Source organism: Conger conger, chromosome 16 (genome assembly GCF_963514075.1).
Source record: "Conger conger chromosome 16, fConCon1.1, whole genome shotgun sequence".
In the NCBI taxonomy this organism is placed as follows: Eukaryota; Metazoa; Chordata; class Actinopteri; order Anguilliformes; family Congridae; genus Conger; species Conger conger.
Genome location: NC_083775.1, coordinates 8,603,258 through 8,623,131, shown reverse-complemented (window position 1 = coordinate 8,623,131; position 19,874 = coordinate 8,603,258). Strand labels below are relative to the sequence as shown.

At 47.2% G+C, this 19,874-nt stretch overlaps 3 protein-coding genes across 5 annotated transcripts in view; 1 reads left to right on the top strand and 2 right to left on the bottom strand.

The window, feature by feature from the left end:
• LOC133114289 (beta-1,4-mannosyl-glycoprotein 4-beta-N-acetylglucosaminyltransferase-like) overlaps nucleotides 1–15,803 on the bottom strand; it is a 24,950-nt gene extending 9,147 nt beyond the window's left edge. The window contains exon 1 of one of the 2 annotated variants that reach the window (XM_061223539.1): nucleotides 15,205–15,803. The gene's annotated coding sequence lies outside the window, so the exon portion shown is untranslated. The remainder of the gene's footprint in view (nucleotides 1–15,204) is intronic. The other variant, XM_061223540.1, reaches the window with a different exon arrangement.
• Nucleotides 1–19,874, top strand: part of LOC133114291 (large ribosomal subunit protein uL3) — a 294,631-nt gene that overhangs the window by 233,563 nt on the left and 41,194 nt on the right. Inside the window, exon 1 of one of the 2 annotated variants that reach the window (XM_061223543.1) lies at nucleotides 3,053–3,056. The exons of the other annotated variant lie outside the window; for it this stretch is intronic. Coding sequence (XP_061079527.1) covers nucleotides 3,055–3,056 — 2 coding nt within the window. The 5' untranslated portion in view covers nucleotides 3,053–3,054. Of the gene's footprint in view, nucleotides 1–3,052; nucleotides 3,057–19,874 lie in introns of those variants that run through there. 2 annotated transcript variants of the gene reach the window in all.
• The window catches only part of tab1 (TGF-beta activated kinase 1/MAP3K7 binding protein 1), a 16,978-nt gene continuing 8,104 nt past the window's right edge, over nucleotides 11,001–19,874 (bottom strand). The window contains exon 11 of the mRNA XM_061223554.1: nucleotides 11,001–11,092. Coding sequence (XP_061079538.1) covers nucleotides 11,001–11,092 — 92 coding nt within the window. The remainder of the gene's footprint in view (nucleotides 11,093–19,874) is intronic.

Here is a 19,874-nt window from a genome sequence, read left to right as displayed (position 1 = left end):
GTGCTGGTGGGCCACTGTGGGGGTGATCTTACCTTTGGTCAATTAAATCCCAATGCCACAGGGGGCACTGTGTTGTAGGAGACACCGTCTATCGGGTCCTGACTCACTTTGGCCATTAAATATGCCATGACACTAATTGGATTTAATCTCCCTCTCCACCTGTGGTAAATCAGCCGTCAAGTCAATCGCTATCTTAGGAGTGTGTTGTCAGCCTAGGATAGGGAGTAGCCTAGTCTAGGAGGGTGGGTCGCTAGTCCAGGTGACTGAGTTACTAGTCTAGGAGGGTGGGTCGCTAGTCCAGGTGACTGAGTTACTAGTGTAGGAGGGGATTACTAGTCTAGGGGACTGAGTTACTAGTGTAGGAGGGGTTTACTAGTCTAGGGGACTGAGTTACAAGTGTAGGAGGGGTTGCTAGTGTAGTAGAGTGGGCTGCTAGTCCAGGCGAGCCCGGTACATACACTGCCTCTTATTCGCCAATGATCGAGGTGCTTGTTTTGTGCGGCGATCTATTAACCCTGCCAAGTCCCTCCCTCTGGAGCAGCAAGCCAATTATTGCTGCTCCACGTGAGCCTGCCAAACTTAGCTACTGTATCGTTGGCTTAAATGAGTAGTCGCCCTCTGCCTCTCATACACACGTCTGATTTTTGGCACAAATGAAGCGCCATAGATAATGCTTTCATGAGTGCTTTCTCTTTCCCCTCTCTTATCATTCTCTCTCTCTTACCGTATTTTTCTTTTATCAGAAGTCATTACTGGCTTTTGTTCAGCTGAATTCACTGAAGTGGCTCACTCAGGTGTGTCGACCTGTGTTTGCTTTCACCTCAGATTGCTTTTCGCAAAGTGAAAAAACATTTTCATCACGGGGCGGGGGCGGGTGAAGTCAAGATGACTAAAAGCTATAAATTGTTTTATGCAGATTTGTTAATTACATTACTGGCATTTGGCAGACACACTTATCCAGAGGGACGTACTGTAAAAGTGAGTGCTGGGAACTTGTTCTTGTGGTTGCCAGGTTACACCCTAGCCTCAGTCACCTGCACAAACATACTTTGAGCCTTAAAAGGTTGACATGAGGAGTCTACCAAGAATGTGCTTTGCAAATAAACCCATATTCACCTAAGATTAATCAATCTTTGGGTAGGAGTGGCAGTAATTGAGAACAACTCAGCCATGTAGAACAAGTCGTTTTTCATTGAGTTTGATATATACAAAAAGCATAGGCCACTGGATATAAACAGAATAATTAAATTTATTAAATGCATTTTTTATACATACAGATTAGTCACCCGTGTTTATTATATACAGTACATATATTACACATTCATCCAAAATTCCCTTTGTCTCACAGTGTTGTCCTCCTAAATCGTTGAGTACAGATATGTGTAATTGTGTTGTACTTTTGTGTTGTGTTTAATTTTATGTTGTAGTCTCTGCTTGCCAGGGCCAAGGGAGATAACCATCTCAATGGGACTCACTCGGTTAAATAAAGTAGAAATACGTTCAAAATGTCCAGCTGTACTGACACTGTGAGAATTTTACTATATTTCAATCAATATTCAGCAAAATAAAGGCCTATGATGTCTGGACTCTCAAGACCAAGGTCTGTGAAGCCATGTTTGCATTGATTGAAGGGGCTAATAGTGGCCTGCAGAAGGATCAGGCCTTTGTAAAACAATGTTGTTCAAGTCCCGAAGTAGCCATCTCCAAAACATGGTCAAACAGCTAACAGAAGATTCTCAGTGCAATCGGGAGAATAGCAATCTGTCATTTATCTGACGCTTTTATCCAAAGCGACTTACAGTTGATTGGACTAAGCAGCATTAGACTCATTCAGCAATACAGCAGCAGTGATTAAATTGAAGGATGAGATTGAAAATAAGATAAACGTTTCAACATTAAACACTCAGTCAATTTATGTCCTAAAAAGCCAGATTTAGCTTTGTGGCAATAGTATAACTCCAATGGCTTCTCTCAACCTATTAAACGTGTGATTATGTAAAAAATAAGCAAAGGCACAAATTACTTTCAGCAAGTAATGATTTGAAAGTTCAGAAACCCTGAAGAACTTGCGGAAAACCTACACCGACTCTGAAAACCTTGAAACGTGTCCATTGTGTGTATCTGTACATGTTGTGTGTGTGTGTGTGTGTGTGTGCGCATTTCTTTTTCTTTTCTTTTTTTGGTTCACCTTGGTTGTGTTTTCCATAGTTCATAGTGGCACTGTTAGTAATATTTCTTCACTGTGAATCACCATATCTAATGATACCTTTCTATATATAACATTGTTGACCAAAGCAGTGGAAGTGGGTGGGTGGGGGGGGTGTAGGTGTCAGAACTGTGAACTGAAACCTCATCTTTCGCTCTCAATCCCCAGCAACATTAGACTTCTGAAAAGAAAAGGGGCTCCTAAATGTGTCAACAATGCCCTTCTCTGTCACCCACCAGTCACCGTGCCTTACGGGCGTGATCGCGGTGACACGTTCCCCTGTAATTGGGCGATTGCGCCTGATGGGACTCCACCCCCCCCCTTTAACGTCTCATTTTGGCAGCCGTGACTGCGGGACTTTGAACGGGCGCGGCGCTGGGAACTGGACGCTCGTCTCAGACTCGGGTCATTGTGTCCCTAAAAATCACAGGTCCTCAGGGTGACATTGACTGACATGTATCTCACTACACCTACAAAAGACATTCTGCAATAAGATATGCAATTGTTTTTTTTTTTTGTTTACCTTTACAAAATTAGGTAGCCTAGGGCAGGGGTCGGCAACCCTGGTCCTGGAGAACCGCAGGGTGTGCGCTGGCTTTCGTCTCCACCTTAAAATAAGCAACCGATTCAGACCCAAGAAACCAGGTGAGGTGAGTTAACTCTGCAATCAACGGCTTTCATTGATCAATTAATGCCAAGTAACAACGAAAGCCAGCACACCCTGCGGCTCTCCAGGACCAGGGTTGCCGACCCCTGGCCTAGGGTAATGTTAACAATTACTGATGTATTGTTGTTAATTCTGTGACCCGGAAGGTTGGTAGTTTAAGCCCCGGTGTAGCCGCGATAAGATTCACTGTTGGACTCTTGAGCAAGGCTCTTAACCCCACATTGCTCCAGGGGGGATTGTCCCCTGCTTAGTTTAATCAACTGTAAGTCGCTTCGGAGGAAAAAGCATCAGCCTTTTTGTAATATAATAATGTAATGTAATGTTATATGTAAATTCTGAGGCTAAAGGGATTACGAGGAGAATAGAATAGGTGGATAGAAGACTACTAGATAGCAACATGTATTCATTCAATAGTTCAATCATTCAAGGTATACATCAGTGCCAGTCCCTTGGTGTAAACCAGCTGCTCTCTCGGGCACATTATGTGATCACCTCGACTGGGGAGAGAGTGTCCTGAGCGGCCTGTAGCGCAGTGGTTAAGGGACCCACAGGGTCGGTGGTTCGATCCCCCGTGTAGCCACAATAAGATCTTGAGCAAGGCCCTTAACCCATGCATTGTCTCCTGCTTAGTCTAATCAACTGCACGTCGCTCTGGATAAGAGCGTCTGCCAAATGCCATTAATGTAATGTATTGTGTCCGTTTGTGTTGAGCTCACCTGCTTCATCCTCTAATGCATCTGGCCGGTGCAATCAGTATAATGACCGGAAAAAGTAATCAACATATGACCCCGTGAATTCATTCATCACTCCAGAGTCAATTCCTTAGCGTGGTAACCGGTAATACCGATGAGCAGCAAAGCACAGACCTCGTTCCAAGTAGTAAAACTACTCCGCTATGTGATTTTATTCAGCCTGCTGTTGGGCCTTAGTACAGTTTCTTGGAATACACTTTATGGCAAAGTTAGGGTTTAGGTTTTGGTCAGGTCCACATGTTGGGAAATGGATATGCTTTTTTTCCTTATGAACTTTTGATCTTTCATCATTTAAAGCACGTCAAAGACATCAGTAATTAGTTGGCCCTGACAGGGAAATGATTATCGGTTATTGGTATCTGTAAACATTTTGATATGGGTGCATCCCTAATGTTCATTCCAAGAGACAGTCACGCTTTTGTGACAACCTGCCATAACCGTAATGTCCGGATACCTGCCATAGCCGTAATATGTTCAGATACAGTACTGTGCAGAAGTCCTAGGCACCCTAGACTTTATTATAGATATGTTTATTTTTTTGTGTGTGTTAGTATAAAAGAACACATTTGAGATTTCCAAATAATCATTTTCCAAAAGATAAAATTTTTACTGAGACATTTTTGTATTTAAATAACATATTACTGTAAGCAATGTACTACTTTTTTTCTGTCTGAGATCAGAAGCAAGGAGCCAATCAAAGTCTGCAGAAGAACTGTGGCAAGTTCTCCAACATGCTTGGAACAACCTCCCTGTTGATTGTCTTATAGAACTGCAGGACAGCGTTGGCCATCTCAGAGAAGTGAAGCAGTTTTAACGCCGAGGGGTGGTCACAAAAAATATTGATTTGATTCAGTTTTTAACTGTTCTGCCAAATTACTATAATGTAATGTACAATGTATAGTATGTTTATTTAAGACATTTCATTGAATTATTTTTGAAAGAATCTTATCTGTACAGAATGTTATACAGGTGCCTAATACTTTTGCACAGTACTGTACCTCCCCATAGCCGTGATGTTCAGATACCTGCCATAGTCCTGCTGTTTAGATATCTGCCATAGCCCTGCTGTTCAGATACCTGCCATAGTCCTGCTGTTTAGATATCTGCCATAGCCCTGCTGTTCAGATACCTGCCATAGTCCTGCTGTTTAGATATCTGCCATAGCCCTGTTGTTCAGATACCTGCCAGAAAATAATTTACAGTTGGCTTGCCGCTCAGCGTTCATTCATTTGAAAATCAGCTGAAGCCGTGGCAGAAAGCCTTGTGGAAGCTTAAATTGGGACCGTTTGGCCATTCCCTGCAGTCCGGTAGGATCAACTGAAACACATTTCTGCTTTGTTCAGTCTCTAAATGTGAAGATTTCAACTCAAGTAACTAATAATGAGTTAACAGTTTCTTTTCCTGTTTTTGGTGGAGACTTCAATATAATTCAAGTCTCCTTTTACCTCTCGCAGTGAGATTCTTTGAAGGTCATAAATAGCATTTAAATGAACGAAACCGAAATGCAGCTTGGGGCGCAAGTTCCCCGACGTGGGCACAAACGCACAGGAAGGGACTGGAGGGCGGCAGATGGATCCCTGCTGCTGATGTGCACTGGGGCTGTGGGGACAAGGCCTGGTCCTCTGCCCAGTCTCTGCCCTTTTGTGTCCGCGCTCCGCGCTCCATCAGTCAGAGGAAATGCAGCTCAGAGCCGGGCCAGCACGGCGGGGCGGTGGGTGCACCCTCACACTCGCCCTCAGATAGCTCAAATGTACATGTGTGCGTACGTATTTGCATGTGCTCTGCGTGTGTGCGTGTGCGTCCCTGTGTACCTGCTCTTTTGTCTCTCATCAAATCCAAAATGGTAAATGGCGGGCATTTATATACCGCCTTTAGCCAAAGCGCTGTACAATTGATGCTTGATATTTATCCGTTCACACTCTCACTCGCACACCAACGGCGATTGGCTGCCATGCAAGGCACCGACCAGCTCGTCAGGAGCATTTTAGGGGTTAGGTGTCTTGCTCAGGCACACCTCCGCACACCCAGGGTGGGATCGAACCGGCAACCCTCCGACTGCTAGACAACTGCTCTTACCGCCTGGGCCAATATGGCCCCGTACGTATTTGTGCGCAAACACACACACACACTCACACACACTCACACTCACACTCACACTCACACTCACACTCACACTCACACTCACACTCACACTCACACTCACACACGCGTGTATCTGTGCCCCTGCTCTTCTCCGTGTCAGTGCCAGTCTCAGCCGCTGCCTAGCTCGGTCGGTTGCAGTGCGCTGGCGGTTTGACGGGAGCGGGGGTCAAACACGGCCCGCCCTGCCCAGTGCGAAGGGTCCTCAGGTGGGCTTCCCGGGCCGGAGACTGGCCCCCGGGGCGGAGAATGTGCCTGTGCAGTTCGCTGAAGCCCATCTGCCTCCGAGACCCAAGTCCACCGGCGTGGGCCTTCACACAAAAGGCCCTATTCTCCCCATCGGGACCCACTCCCAGCTCTCAAATATCACGCTCTTTCTGAGTTTCTGAGTGCTCACAAAAGCCTCCTTCTCTGGCCCACAGGCAACAGGCCCTCTCTCCCCCTCCCCACCCTGCCCTTCTTCACTGGTAAAGCTATGTGAAGCTCAAGCGTAGGCTCGTTTCCTGCCCTGTCCCTGTGTCTTTCACACGTGCACACAAACTCATACACACACACACACACTCACACTACCACACACTCACACACACTCACACTAACACACACTCGCACACACTCACAGAGACACACTCACACTAACACACGCACACACACACACACGCTCACACACGCTCACACACGCTCACACACGCTCACACACGCTCACACTCACACACTCTCACACACTCTCACACACACTAACACACACTAACACACACACACACACACACACACACACACTCACACACATACACTCACACACACTCACACACACTCACACACACACACACACACACTCACACTCACTCACACACTCACACACACTCACTCACTCACGCTCACACACTCACACACTCACACACACGCTAACACACGCTCACACACGCTCACACACGCTCACACACGCTCACACTCACACACTCTCACACACTCTCACACACACTAACACACACTAACACACACACACACACACACACACACACACTCACACACATACACTCACACACACTCACACACACTCACACACACACACACACACACTCACACTCACTCACACACTCACACACACTCACTCACTCACGCTCACACACTCACACACTCACACACACGCTAACACACGCTCACACACACTCACACACACTCACACACACTCACGCTCACACGCTCACACGCTCACACGCTCACACGCTCACTCGCTCACTCGCTCACTCACTCACTCACTCACTCACTCACTCACTCACTCACTCACACTCACACTCACACTCACACTCACACTCACACTCACACACACACACTCACACTAACACACACTCACTCACTCACTCACTCACTCACTCACACTCACACAGACACACTCACACTAACACACACTCACACTAACACAGACACACTCACACACACTCACACATACTCACACACACGCACACAGTCACACACACTCACTCACTCACTCACACACACTCACACTCACACTCACTCACACTCACACTCACACTCACACACTCACTCACTCACTCACACTCACACACACTCACACACACTCACACACACTCACACACACGCACACACATGCACACAGTCACACACACTCACACACAGACACACACACTCACACACTCACATACTCACATACTCACACACACACACACACACACACACAGATAGGGGTGGAAAAGGTCTAACCCATCCAGTCCCTCCATGTTTACAAAGAAATGAATGTCCGCCCCCACCCCCACACACTCATATTTCAGAGTCAAAAGCAGCAGTGCTAACGTAACTGCATGGCTGTGTATCGCCTCTTCTCCGTCATCTTGTCCTCACACGAGGGGCGAAAGGGGTCCATTTTGTAAGGCATGGCAATGGGGAGCAGGGCCCAGCAGAGACCGGATTTCGCCCCACCAGACTGCTCGTCAGCCTGCCCGAGGGTTTCTTAAGGACATTCGGAGCCTTTATGCCAAATGGTTCGAAACTGGGCCTTGTAACAAATCGCTTGAAACTGTAAAATGAAAATCTATTCTGTCATTCTCTCTTGCCATCCGTTTCCTCAAAGAAATTTGCACATTTGCTAAGTAACCTCCGAAGAAGTAATAAAAAAAAAACTGAAGAAACATGTAAAGACTATTTTCTTTTTTCAACGGAAGAGCACGACATTCCATTGAACTGGTTGTGGGTTTAACAGTGCCGGGCTGTCAGTATTTCTGCTAAATGAATGTCAGTGTCGACAATGGCATTTCTGTTTTTCCAAGCTCAAACAGATGGCCAGTGTGCTGTGCTTCATGGTAAATGACTCATGGCTGACTGATATTTGCAAAGCCTGTTAATGTGTAACACACAACAAAAGATCCTTCGATACGCCGCTCGTATGCACTCGGGTTGCCGTGACATCAAACGGCGAATAGATTTTTGAGCCAGTGGCACCCTTGACTAGAGCATTGGTGAGCTTAACTCCATAAAGAGAACTAGAACTTAAAATGAATCAAACCAGAAATGTATGCATTTATACACACACACACACACACACACACACACAGAAACGCAAGCACACGCACACAAGCGCACACACACGCATACAAGCACACACGCACGCACACACGCACACTAAATTAAATGAAAGGATTTGAACATCATATGTGACCAGCCTAACTACAGTCAGTATTCTGTAAAATGGAAGTGGAGAGGAGGTGAGGTGACTCTGGGATCTAATCTCAGGCACAGAGGGAGAGTTGGCAGGAGTCATTGAGCTCATTAAGGCCCATTCAAACCGTCTTCACAGTGGAATAGCCTCAAGCAGAGCTTGGTGACTCACGCTGGCCCACAACACACCATTGCTCCATAGCCTTGAATGTACGGTACTGTATTTAGCACTTAAATATGTTCAACGCAAAACAATAACTTTTAAAAAAATGTCCTATACAATTAAATGCACAAGTATTGAGGCAGTGACACATTTTTTGCTGTTTTGGCTGTGTGCTGCAGCACATTGGATTTTAAATAAAACAATGATTATGAGGTTGAAGTCGGTCATTTTTAATTCGAGGGTATTTACCTCCATATCGGGTGAACCATGTAGGAGTTACAGCCTTTTTTATATCTAGTCCCCCACTTTAGGGAAGCAAAAGTAATTGGACAATTCACATGCGATGCCCTCTGCCTGCATCATTTAGTGGTTAAAAGACTTCAGAACGTACAGGGCTTGCAAACGATTACTGCATCCAATCATTCACTCCTTGTTAAAGTTTCAATATTTCCAAGATCCACATGGTTCAAATCATTTAACAGTTGAAATCTCTTGAATTAATCAGGTAAATTTTCCAAACCTGTTTCACATGCTCTGTGCTCAGACCAAGCTCGAGTGACATGGGTCGGTCTTGAAAAGTAATTTATGGAATATCCTAAAAGACACAAAGAGCCTCAAGGAAAACGGAGTCACTTCCATATCGAACTATGGATTTATGAAGGCACTGTATCTTACCTAGACGATTTTGGCTTACTGTCAGCTGAGAGAGTACCTTTTTTCCCCCCCTTTCTTCTACGTCTTCTTCTACACTTTTATCATGGGAGGGATTTGAACTGACCTCCCAGGGAAGATCGCCCTCCACTTGGCGACTGCTTCCCGCCTCCTCTCCGGCTGACGTCAAAGAAAGCTCCCTCCACGCGCTGGCGATGAGCAAGAGCCCGGTCCCCGCACTGTGGGATCACAACTGCCCACAGAACCTCCAACCCCCCGCCCCCTGCCCATACCTCTGGACCATATCTCACTGGGTGGGCCAAGTTCAGTTTGAGAGCTTCCGAAAACAAATCCAAGCACGGGAACCCACACGACGAAGGCAAATGTGGCCCCACAGGAGACGTGTCTTGTGCCTTTAGTGACGGAGAGTAGCTACCGCACGCTCCTTCCACATGCTCCTTCCACACAGCCCCGTGCGATGACTCCCTGTGTGTTACGCCCCCGACACACCGCTCTCTCCCACCTCTCTACTTTCTCTCCTCTCCCTCTCTCTCTCTCTCCTCTCCCTCTCTCTCCTCTCTCTCCTCTCCCTCTCTCTCCTCTCCTCTCCTCTCCCTCTTTCCTCTCCCTCTCTCTACTCTCTCTCCTCTCCCACCTCTCTCTCTGCTCTCTCTCCTCTCCTCTCCCTCTCTCTCCTCTCTCCCCGCTCTCTCTTTTCTCTCTTTTCTCTCTTCTCGCCCTCTCTCTCTCCTATCCTCTCTCTACTCTCTCCTCTCCCACCTCTCTCTCCTCTCCCTCCTCTCCTCTCCCTCCTCTCTCTCTTCTCTCTCTTCTCTCTCTCTCCTATCCTCTCTCTACTCTCTCCTCTCCCACCTCTCTCTCCTCTCCCTCCTCTCCTCTCCCTCTTCTCTCTCTCCTCTCTCTCCTCTCTCTCCTCTCTCTCCTCTCTCTCCGTTTCTCACGCCTTGCCGCTCGTACGCAGGGGTCCTGCTCCGTTAAGCGGGCGGTAAGACGATCCCGAGGCTCGGCCTTTCTTCAGGAAAACCGGCCCTTTTGTGGCAGGAGAAAGAGCCTGGTGGGAACACGATGGATGGGCCACTTCTGGGAGGGGAAAAAGAAACCTCTCGGGCGACATGGCTCAGGCAGTAAGAGCAGTCGTCTGGCAGTCAGAGGGTTGCCAGTTCGATCCCCCGCCCGGGCTGTGTCGAAGTGTCCCTCTGAACAAGACACCTAACCCCCAAATGCGCCTGATGAGCTGGTCGGCGCCTTGCATGGCAGCCAATCGCCGTTGGTGTGTGAGTGTGTGTATGAATGGGTGAATGAGAAGCATCAATTGGGGTGTCTCAGTGGTGCAGCCTGTAGAGCACTGACCGCATGCCCATTGCGAGCCGCGACGTCGGCGGTTCGAATCCGACCGTCCAACAATTTGTCGCATGTCTTTCCCTCTCACTCGTTCCCGTTCTTCCTGTCTCTCTATACAATACTGCCCAATAAAGCTGAAAAAAGGCCAAAAAAAAAAGAAGCATCAATTGTACAGCGCTTTGGATAAAGGCGCTATATAAATGCCAACCAGTTACCATTTACCAGCGGAGACGAGCGGGAATGTGCGCACATGGGGAAACCAGCGGGCTCCGTGTGTGGAACTCATGCACTTGCAAGTCGCTTTGCATGAAAACCGTGCTAAATGACTAAAATGTAAACGAGAAGGATAATTGGGATAAACGTTCCCCTGCCGCTGCGGGCATCGGTCGGTCATGGCAGCTCCCCGGCACGTGACAGCGTGACGGCGTGTTTAATCTGTGAGCCGAGCCGCCAGGCGCTGAGCTGGGTCAGCGTGGCAGAGCCTCCCACAAGAGCACAGAGGCCACACGTACACAGCCAAGAGGGCATAACATATGTGTGATCTCCACACACACACACACATGCATACACAAACACGCATGCATGTGCGCACACACACGAGCACACACACACGAGCGCGCAGAAACACACACACACACACACAGGCACACACACACACGAGCGCGCACACACACACACACACACACACACACACACAAACACGCATGCATGTGCGCACACACACGAGCACACACACAAACAAACAAACACGCACACAAACACACAAACGAACAAGCACGCACGCACGCACGCACACACGCACGCACACACACACGCACACACACACACACACACAAGCACAGTGGCGACACGTACAGCCAAGAGGGCGTAACATATGTGTTTATCCACATTCCACACACACACACACACACACGAGCACTCATGCATGCACAAACACAAGCTCCAGAGGCTTCTGGAGTGCACACTCATTAACTTGCATGCCTGAGTGCACAGTTATGGACACGGGCCTGTGCTGTTGAACCGCACACACACAGACACACAAACCCCCCCCCCCCTCCCCCCCCCCCCCGTCTCTTCAGATAAACACATTTGCCAAACGGTCCTGTTTGCTTGAATTTTTTATCAGAATTTTTCGCACTTAATCTGAGGACGGAAGATGCAGTCTAATCAGTTGATTTATTAGAATATTCAAATGGATTATACAGTACAAACAATTTAATAAAACCACACCAGACGTTTCAGAATAAGTTGAAAGTATCCAGCGAAATGGTGTATCATGGTATATTCTGCTATATCCATAGTTTTACATAACATAGATATAGACATCAGCGTATTTCAGAAATGAGCTGGTCCATCACAGAACAGGCCATCAGAATCATAACAGGCAGTCTACTTCTGGGGTCAGGACCAGCCAGACGGTTCATGGATTTAAAAAATGTATTTGCAGACATTGTATGGAAGGATGAACATGCCACCTGCAACCCCCTTAGCTCTGACACACAAATGAAGCGGTACACGCCCAATGCGTGTACACAAAAGTACATTAAAAATAGATTCTGGGTTCTACAGCTGAAGCCACAAAGGAGAAGTCATTGTGTGCACGAGTATGCTACTTCCCTCCTTCGCTCCTTCCACATTGCCTGTCAGTCATCTGAAATCGGGCGGTTGAAGTAGCCCTCCAAGGAATAGCGGGGGACTGAGAGCAAATTATTAATTCATGTATTTAGTGTCTAATTTCAAGAATGCCGCCTTCTACAGCACAGTGACTGTGGATTTTTGTTTAGTTCAGAAGTAATAGTGCCCCCCTGTTGGGCCACCATTACATTACATTACATTCATGGCATTTGGCTGACGCTCTTATCCAGAGCGACGTACAGTTGATTAGACTAAGCAGGAGACAGTCCTCCCCTGGAGCAATGCAGAGTTAAGGGCCTAACGGCTGTACGGATCTCATTGTGGCTACACCGGGGATTGACCCACCGACCTTGTGGGTCCCAGTCATGCGCCTTAACCGCTACGCTACAGGCCACCCAACACCCGTAGCAGCAACAATTTCATTTTCCCCATGTGTCCCATCCTGGTACGACACAATCCCAGACCAGGGCTGCGTCTCAAACTGAAGGCAGCCGCCTCGACGCCTCGACGATCGGTCCACTATCCTTTAAAGCCGTCTTCAGAGGTGCTTGGGCAGCACGTAACGAGACGCACTTTGAAGGCAGGAGTCACGAGTCAAAAGAAACACGATCATGTCATGCGTGATTTGCAACCAATTTAGCTGGCTGGTTCATGGAACGCCCGCGCGGGGCTTAACAACATTAAAATACGTTATTTCAGCGTGTTAAGTCATTAAAATTTAATACAACATATGGAGCTTGCCGTGTACTTATGGACGAGCTCTTTTAGAGAACCCCGCCACCGTTTTCAGCCGCCGTCAGTATAACCGAAGTAAGAAACCTGAGGTTAATTGCGAAGAAATACGGGATAGCCTACCTGGCGAAGGATGCGTCGATGCTTGTCAAAATGAAGGCGCCTTTCGAATGGGACGGTACTCGATGCCTTCCCGTTTTACAGTACCGACCAAGAAGCCAGCATGTCTGCCGTTTGAGATGCAGCCCAACTTGGCTTCAGCTGTTTGCCGTGAGAAGGTGGCTGTATGTATGGGTGCTGGCAAACAAAGCCATAAGCCTGTTATCTAAGCAACGGCCGCCCTACCTACGACCTTCACAATGGCTGGAATTCAGCATTCGTGCACAGGTGCCGCGTCCCGATGTGACCTCTGTCAGGGGTCGCAGAGAGACGACTACTGCCCCTCAGAACACACCCACAAGCTGCGAGTCATTTTCAAAGCAAGTAGGAAAAATAAATAATTTGTCCAGAACAGAAACTCACAGTGGACATACGGGCCCCACCTACGAAGTGTGTCAGATACGCCCCCGGCGAAGCTCTGTGTACCGTGTTCTGAACAGCAGCTTGGACATGAGCGAGGGAGCTCTCTATGGGCGCGTAGGGCGCGGCATGTTTGCTAGCGCACAAACGGCTCGCTGCCATTGACTGCCACAGAGAGCTGCTCCTGGCAAGCCCCAAAGAGTAGCCAACTCCACTCTTGCCTCCCCGTGACGCTTCAGCGCTTTTAAACCTGCGATGCATTTGCCTTTTGTCACCGTAGTTTTCTGAAATATGATCTTGAGTAGCTTCTTATTGGACCACCTGTGGCTGCGAGTCATTGGTACGTACAGTGCAGTCCGTAAGTATTTGGACAGCGGTATAATTTCGGGGGGGGGGGGGGGGGGGGTTTTTGGCCTTGTGCTTCAGCACACTGGATTTGAAATGATACGGCTCCTTTCATTGACACTCTGGTTCTGAGCTTGATAAATGCCATTAACAGATTCCAAAGGGAATCAAAAGCCACAAATCAAAACTAGATGCTTTCTCATACGTGCAGTGAGGAAGCTATTGAATACACCCGACTAATAATTACAACAACAAAAAAGTCCATGAAGTCCATTTCCTAAAAGGTATGCATTTCGTTTACATACTCTGATATGGATGCAAGCACCCACAAATGAAAGGTGGCAGTCTGCACTTTAACCTCATTATTCATAGTTTAATTTCAAAGAACAGAAATTGTACCACTCTCCACATACATAGACTGCACTGTATAAATGAACACCTCCTTAATTTAACCACCATGCTGTAACGGACACAGGAAGCTGCAGGTGTGCATCAACAATTTTCATTTATAAAATGCCTTCCCCATATCCAAAGCTCTACAACTAAAAGCAGGAATCAAGTGTACGAATCACAAAAGAAGGAAAATCATTTATTCTACATTCACTTCAACAAGGCTGCTGATCTATGAAACTGCCACATTCATATATAACATCTATGACTATGACATCATAGAGTGCCTCCACAATTAGGCTAGTGAAGTGCCTTATACACGCAGGCCTATTCATATTCGAAATTCATAAGATATTGATAATACTGTTAAACTTCCGTATTATTTATACGATGGGTTTTATAACAGGAAGTAGACTGGACTTAGTTCAAGATGAATTTTAGATGAACAATTTCAGACCATGCGATTGAAAAATGTTTGACTTTTAAAATCTGAAATTACACGAGGCTTTCTCCTGTCAGTACCCTATTGAAGCCCATAATACATGTTGGGCTGAGTCTGGAGTCAGTGTTATCCCTTTGCTATCGAAAGCCCGGCGTTTTCCTGGGAATTTCTCATGCATCATTCCCACTACCGAGAGCCAAGAATCATCTGGAATGCGTTCAAATAACGCTCAGTAACAACCGAAATGCTCACGCAAACGCACGATGTGGGAATTATCATCAGGAGCTCTATTGTATAAAACATTGACATAAGTGTGTGTGGTGCGGAGAGGCAATTCATATTAATGACCACATTGTTGTTGAGTCTTCAGCAACACCGTTTCCACTTCTACGATGTCGCCTAATATGCAGCCTAACGGAACACACTTAGAATTAAATTAGAGGTTCTAGTTTTTTTTATTCGAAAAGGCTAACGTGCGTTACAGTCTCACTCACACACAGAGCCTACACAATAAACGCAATCAGAGCTTACCCATCGCATACCGTTGATGTATCAGAAGTTCATGAGAGAGAAGTCCACTTCACCACCGCCGCGTAAAAAAACAGTTCCTGACATTCCACGTTTTGACGTCTCACCCTTGGTTTGCTGGATGCCGGTGTCTACTTTCCCCGTCAGGAACAATTATACGACTCTGTCCTTCCATGTCAATGTGCTACAGGGGTGTTGCTTCCAATGCACAGAGAAGCACAATCGTGTCAATCAATCGCATCCCCTTCTACCCGACTATCTTTTTAAAACGGGAATTCTATGCATTCCCCAAATTATTCGTTGGCCAGCGGGGTAGCTAACCCATCAAAACGGCGGGGTCTGCGGCACTCTGATTTACAGTAGGCTATAGCCTAGGAATAGCTGCACGAAGGACACATAGTAAGGGTCTTCACAGCGATAGCAGGATAGGCTGTATCACTTGCGCCCCCTTGTCAGCCGTCGCTGCAGAACCGTGGTTCTGTTGCTTTCATATTTAGCCGCCGCTGTCTACCTCCGCTCTCTCGAATATGTGCGAAGCGACACCCCGTCCTGTTCCACGGACTGATAACTAATGAAGCGCTGTTCGGCTCATTTAAAATCCAGATCCCACTTCTCTCTCTCTCTCCCACATGACCCAAAGAGCAGGAAGAAATAGGGAGGGCGTGGTGGGCTCCGCGTGGGACACGGCTCCTCCCCAGTCGCTGACGGGTGGTCGAGGAAAAGTCATGGACCAGTTAATCGCGTTACTAACTGCGATTAACAGGGCGTACATACTCCAAACGGGTTATATTTAGCAGGTTTCAACCTCCGAATAGATGTAAAAAATAAAAATAAAAAGGGGATGTTAGTCGTGTTACTCTGTAAAGCGTCTTCGTGACAGTCGCTTTAAAAAGCACGATAACAAATTTATTTGAATTGAATTGATGCCCTTTGTGAGAATCGGATGATACCACTCGCCCCAATATCCCAGTCCTAGGGTGCTTATTAAAGAATTAAATCCAGTGGCCATGAAAGCAATTACTTTTAGCCATCCACATTTTGCCCAAAAACTGAAACCTGTGTGATTAGTTCTGGTGCCATCCTGAACACAGCTAATTGCACAGGGCACGATGGATAAGTTCTCCAAGACCATGTCAAATTTGACACAGACCAACAGATGAGTACTGGAAAATACAATAGAATTTCTCGTATGAAGAATATCGGTTGCCGGGGTCAAATGACATTGACTGTGTCATCGTACCAGTAACACAAATGTGTTCAGAAGTGTGGAGAATTAAAAAAAAAAAAGTTTTTTAAAGCATAGGCAGATCACAACAACTTTGCTTAATCACTTAGACTAATGGCCCATGTTACTTGTGCAACAGTCATGACTGATCAGTTAAGTATTTGATGGGGAAGCTTTGCCAGTGGCAACGTATAATTTTCTTGTTCCTTCACTGACATTGTTATTTATTGTAATTGTGGCACTCAGTGAGGGGCACATCCAAGTTCCACCCATTACATTACAGCACATTAATGTAATTTTGGCAGACGCTCTTATCCAGAGCGACGTACATTTGATGAGACTAAGCAGGAGACAATCCTCCCCTGGAGCAATGCAGGGTTAAGGGCCTTGCTCAAGGGCCCAACGGCTGTGCGGATCTTATTGTGGCTACACCGGGGACCGAACCACCGACCTCGAGTGTCCCAGTCATTTACCTTAACCACTACGCTACAGGCCGCCCTAATTTGGAATGTCCAATTATCTGCGACAGCAGCCACAAGCTGCTCCTCTCCAAAAGTATGAGAACAGCAAGGTCGGGGGCCGCGGTGGCGCAAGGCATCGGTTCCTTGCAGTTGCACACCGAGGACCGGGGTTCGATTCCCGGTCCCGCCAAAAAGCCGAGTTTGGCCGGCTCTCGTGGAGCAGCGCGAGTGGCTCACCGCTCCAAGGGAGGGACTCGGCAGGGGTAGCGGGATCGCCGCACACAACGGCGCCCCGGGCGCCTCGGAGTAACGGGCTAATGCAGACGAGACGGCTTGGAGAAGGCGTGTCGCTCTCGGATCGCGAGATCCGTTTGGACCGCCGAGGAGCGCCCCCGGCTAGCACTAATTGGATTAGACAGGGTACGATTGGCTCCCAAATTGGGAGAAAAAGGGAACAAATCAGAAATAAATTCAGCAAGGTCAATTCCTTTCTTTTTGCTGTGCACTGAAGACGATCGAGTTTGAGGTCAAAAGCTGTACATGAGATGACTGAGCCAAATTTCAGCTTCTATTTTCTGGGATTTTTAAAAAAATCTTGATTTGTTAAACAATTTAGAACTGATCACCTTTTGTATCAGACCACCCGATTTTCAGGTGAGCAAAAGTATTGGAACATGACCAACAGTGTTTCTTGTTGCCCAGATATGTCCTGTTCGATTGATTTGTTGAACAATAAATAGTTCTGAATGCCTACTCTAGCTTTTAGCCTGTAAAGACTGCATTTGTGTTACAAAAGATAAACCAAAAAAGACCAGAGAGCTGTCAGTGGGAGAAAAGCAAGCTTAAAAAAATTGGGGAAGTCAGAGCCATTGCACAAGCATTGGGGAGAGCTTGTTCAACAACCTGGAATATCCTGAAAAAGAACAGGTCGACCAAGGAGAACAATAGCAGTTGATGACAGAAACATTGTGAGAGCTGGGAAGAAAAACCCCAAAACATTAGTCAGTGACATCACAAACAATCTCCACAGGGCAGGGGTAAAGGTTTCTCAATCAACCGTTCGAAGAAGACTTAGAGAGCAGCAATATAAAGCTTATACCACAAGATGCAAACCACTCATCACTAGTGAGAATCAGAAGGCAAAATTAGGACTGATGAGACCAAGATTAACCTCTACCACAGTTATGGAAAGGCCAAAGTGCGGAGAAAGAAAGCTCTGCTCATGATTCAAAGCATACAAGCTCATACAAGCACGGTGGAGGAAGTTTCTTGGCTTGGACTTGCATCACTGCTTCTGGAGTGGGCTCACTAATCTTTACTGATGAAGTAACTCATGTGAGTAGCAGCAGGATGAATTCAGAAGTCTACAAAAACATTGTCTGCCAACTTACTGAGAATTTCTTCCAAGCTACTTTGGAGGAACTTCATCATGATAATGACCCAAAACACACAGCCAACACAACAAAGTACTTCATTAGGGAGCGAAAGTGGAAGGTTTTAGACTGGCCAAGTCAATCGCCAGACCTTAACCTAATTGAACATGCATTTAACCTCCTGAAGAGGAGGGGAAAAAACCCCTGAAAAAGCAACTGAAAGAGGCTGCAGTAAATGCCTGGAAAAGCATCACAAAAGAAGAATGCAACAGTTTGGTGATGTAAATGGGTTGCAGGCTTGATGTAGTTATTGCAGGCAAGGGATATGCTACCAAATATTAAGTGCCATTTACTTTCATTTACTTAAATACTCACTGTTCCAATACTTTTTCTCACCTAAAAATTGGGTGGTGTGATAAACTACTTAGAACACTGTACCTTTTTTTAACACATCTAGGAGTAAATACCAGGAAATAAAAGTTGAAATTCTGAACTCTTGTGTCTCGTGTTCATCTTTTCATCTCAACCAATGAATTCACAGTGTATTGCAAAAACAAAGGAATTGGCCTTGCTGTTCCAATACTTTTGGAGGGGACACAGTTGACAGGATGACCTTTCATTCGTGGCTTTAACATGCGGGCTTCGGGAACCCAACTGACCACCGGGGGGCGCTAGATAGTGATAAGACACGGATCCCTAACGAACTGAACCTCCCATGTGTGCATCGCCCGACGGAGCCACCCGCCACAGTTGCCGCTGGCGATGGTGAGGTCCGGATCCGATCCAGGACCGCGGGGGCTGGTCCATGTACCACAGAACGGAGCCTTAACTAAATGAGCCAGCCAGCAGACTCTCTCTTTAAAAAGAAAAAGAAGAAGGATGAAAACGGGGCTCATTAATACCGTTTATTCTGCACTCTGCTCGCAGGCAGCGTATTCACAGCACACACAACGACACGTAAACAAATCTGAGAGACGCGTCTCTCTCTCTCTCTCTCTCTCTCTCTCTCTCTCTCTCTCAGTCCAGCGACAGAGCGTGCTAACCGTCCCACTTCCCTACACAAAAAGAAAAAAAAAGAAAAAAAAAACATTTGGGTAGCGGCGCGGATGGAGACAGGACAACAAATGGTCCCTGTTTAATTCAATCACACATGCACCCCCTCTCCCTCTCTCGTCCTCTCTCCCTTTCTCTCCCCCCCCCCCCCCGTTCATCCTCCTCTCCCTTCCATCCCATGGACTTCTGTAAATTCCAAGTGCTACCTTCCTCAGCTCTCCCACTTTCTCCCGCCCCAGAGAAGCCCGCCCCCGGCCCAGGGGTGCCCCCCCCCCCCCCCCCCCCCCCCCCCCCACGCGTTTTGCCGCGTCTCACCTCCCAATCGGCCCATTTACGGCAGCAGATTATGAAGTCGATTCAGCTCACTCGGTTTCGTCAACGGTAAAATATTCTTTCCGCTTTTAATTTTAAAGTGAAAACAACAGCCAGCAGAGAAAGCCGGTGGCTCTCCAGAATCAGGGTCCACAACACCCACCCTCCACCACCACCGAAAGGACAGATCCCCCCCACCCACCCCCCATCCCCCCAGTTCACTGTGGGCCGAGGCCCCCCTGGGCGGTC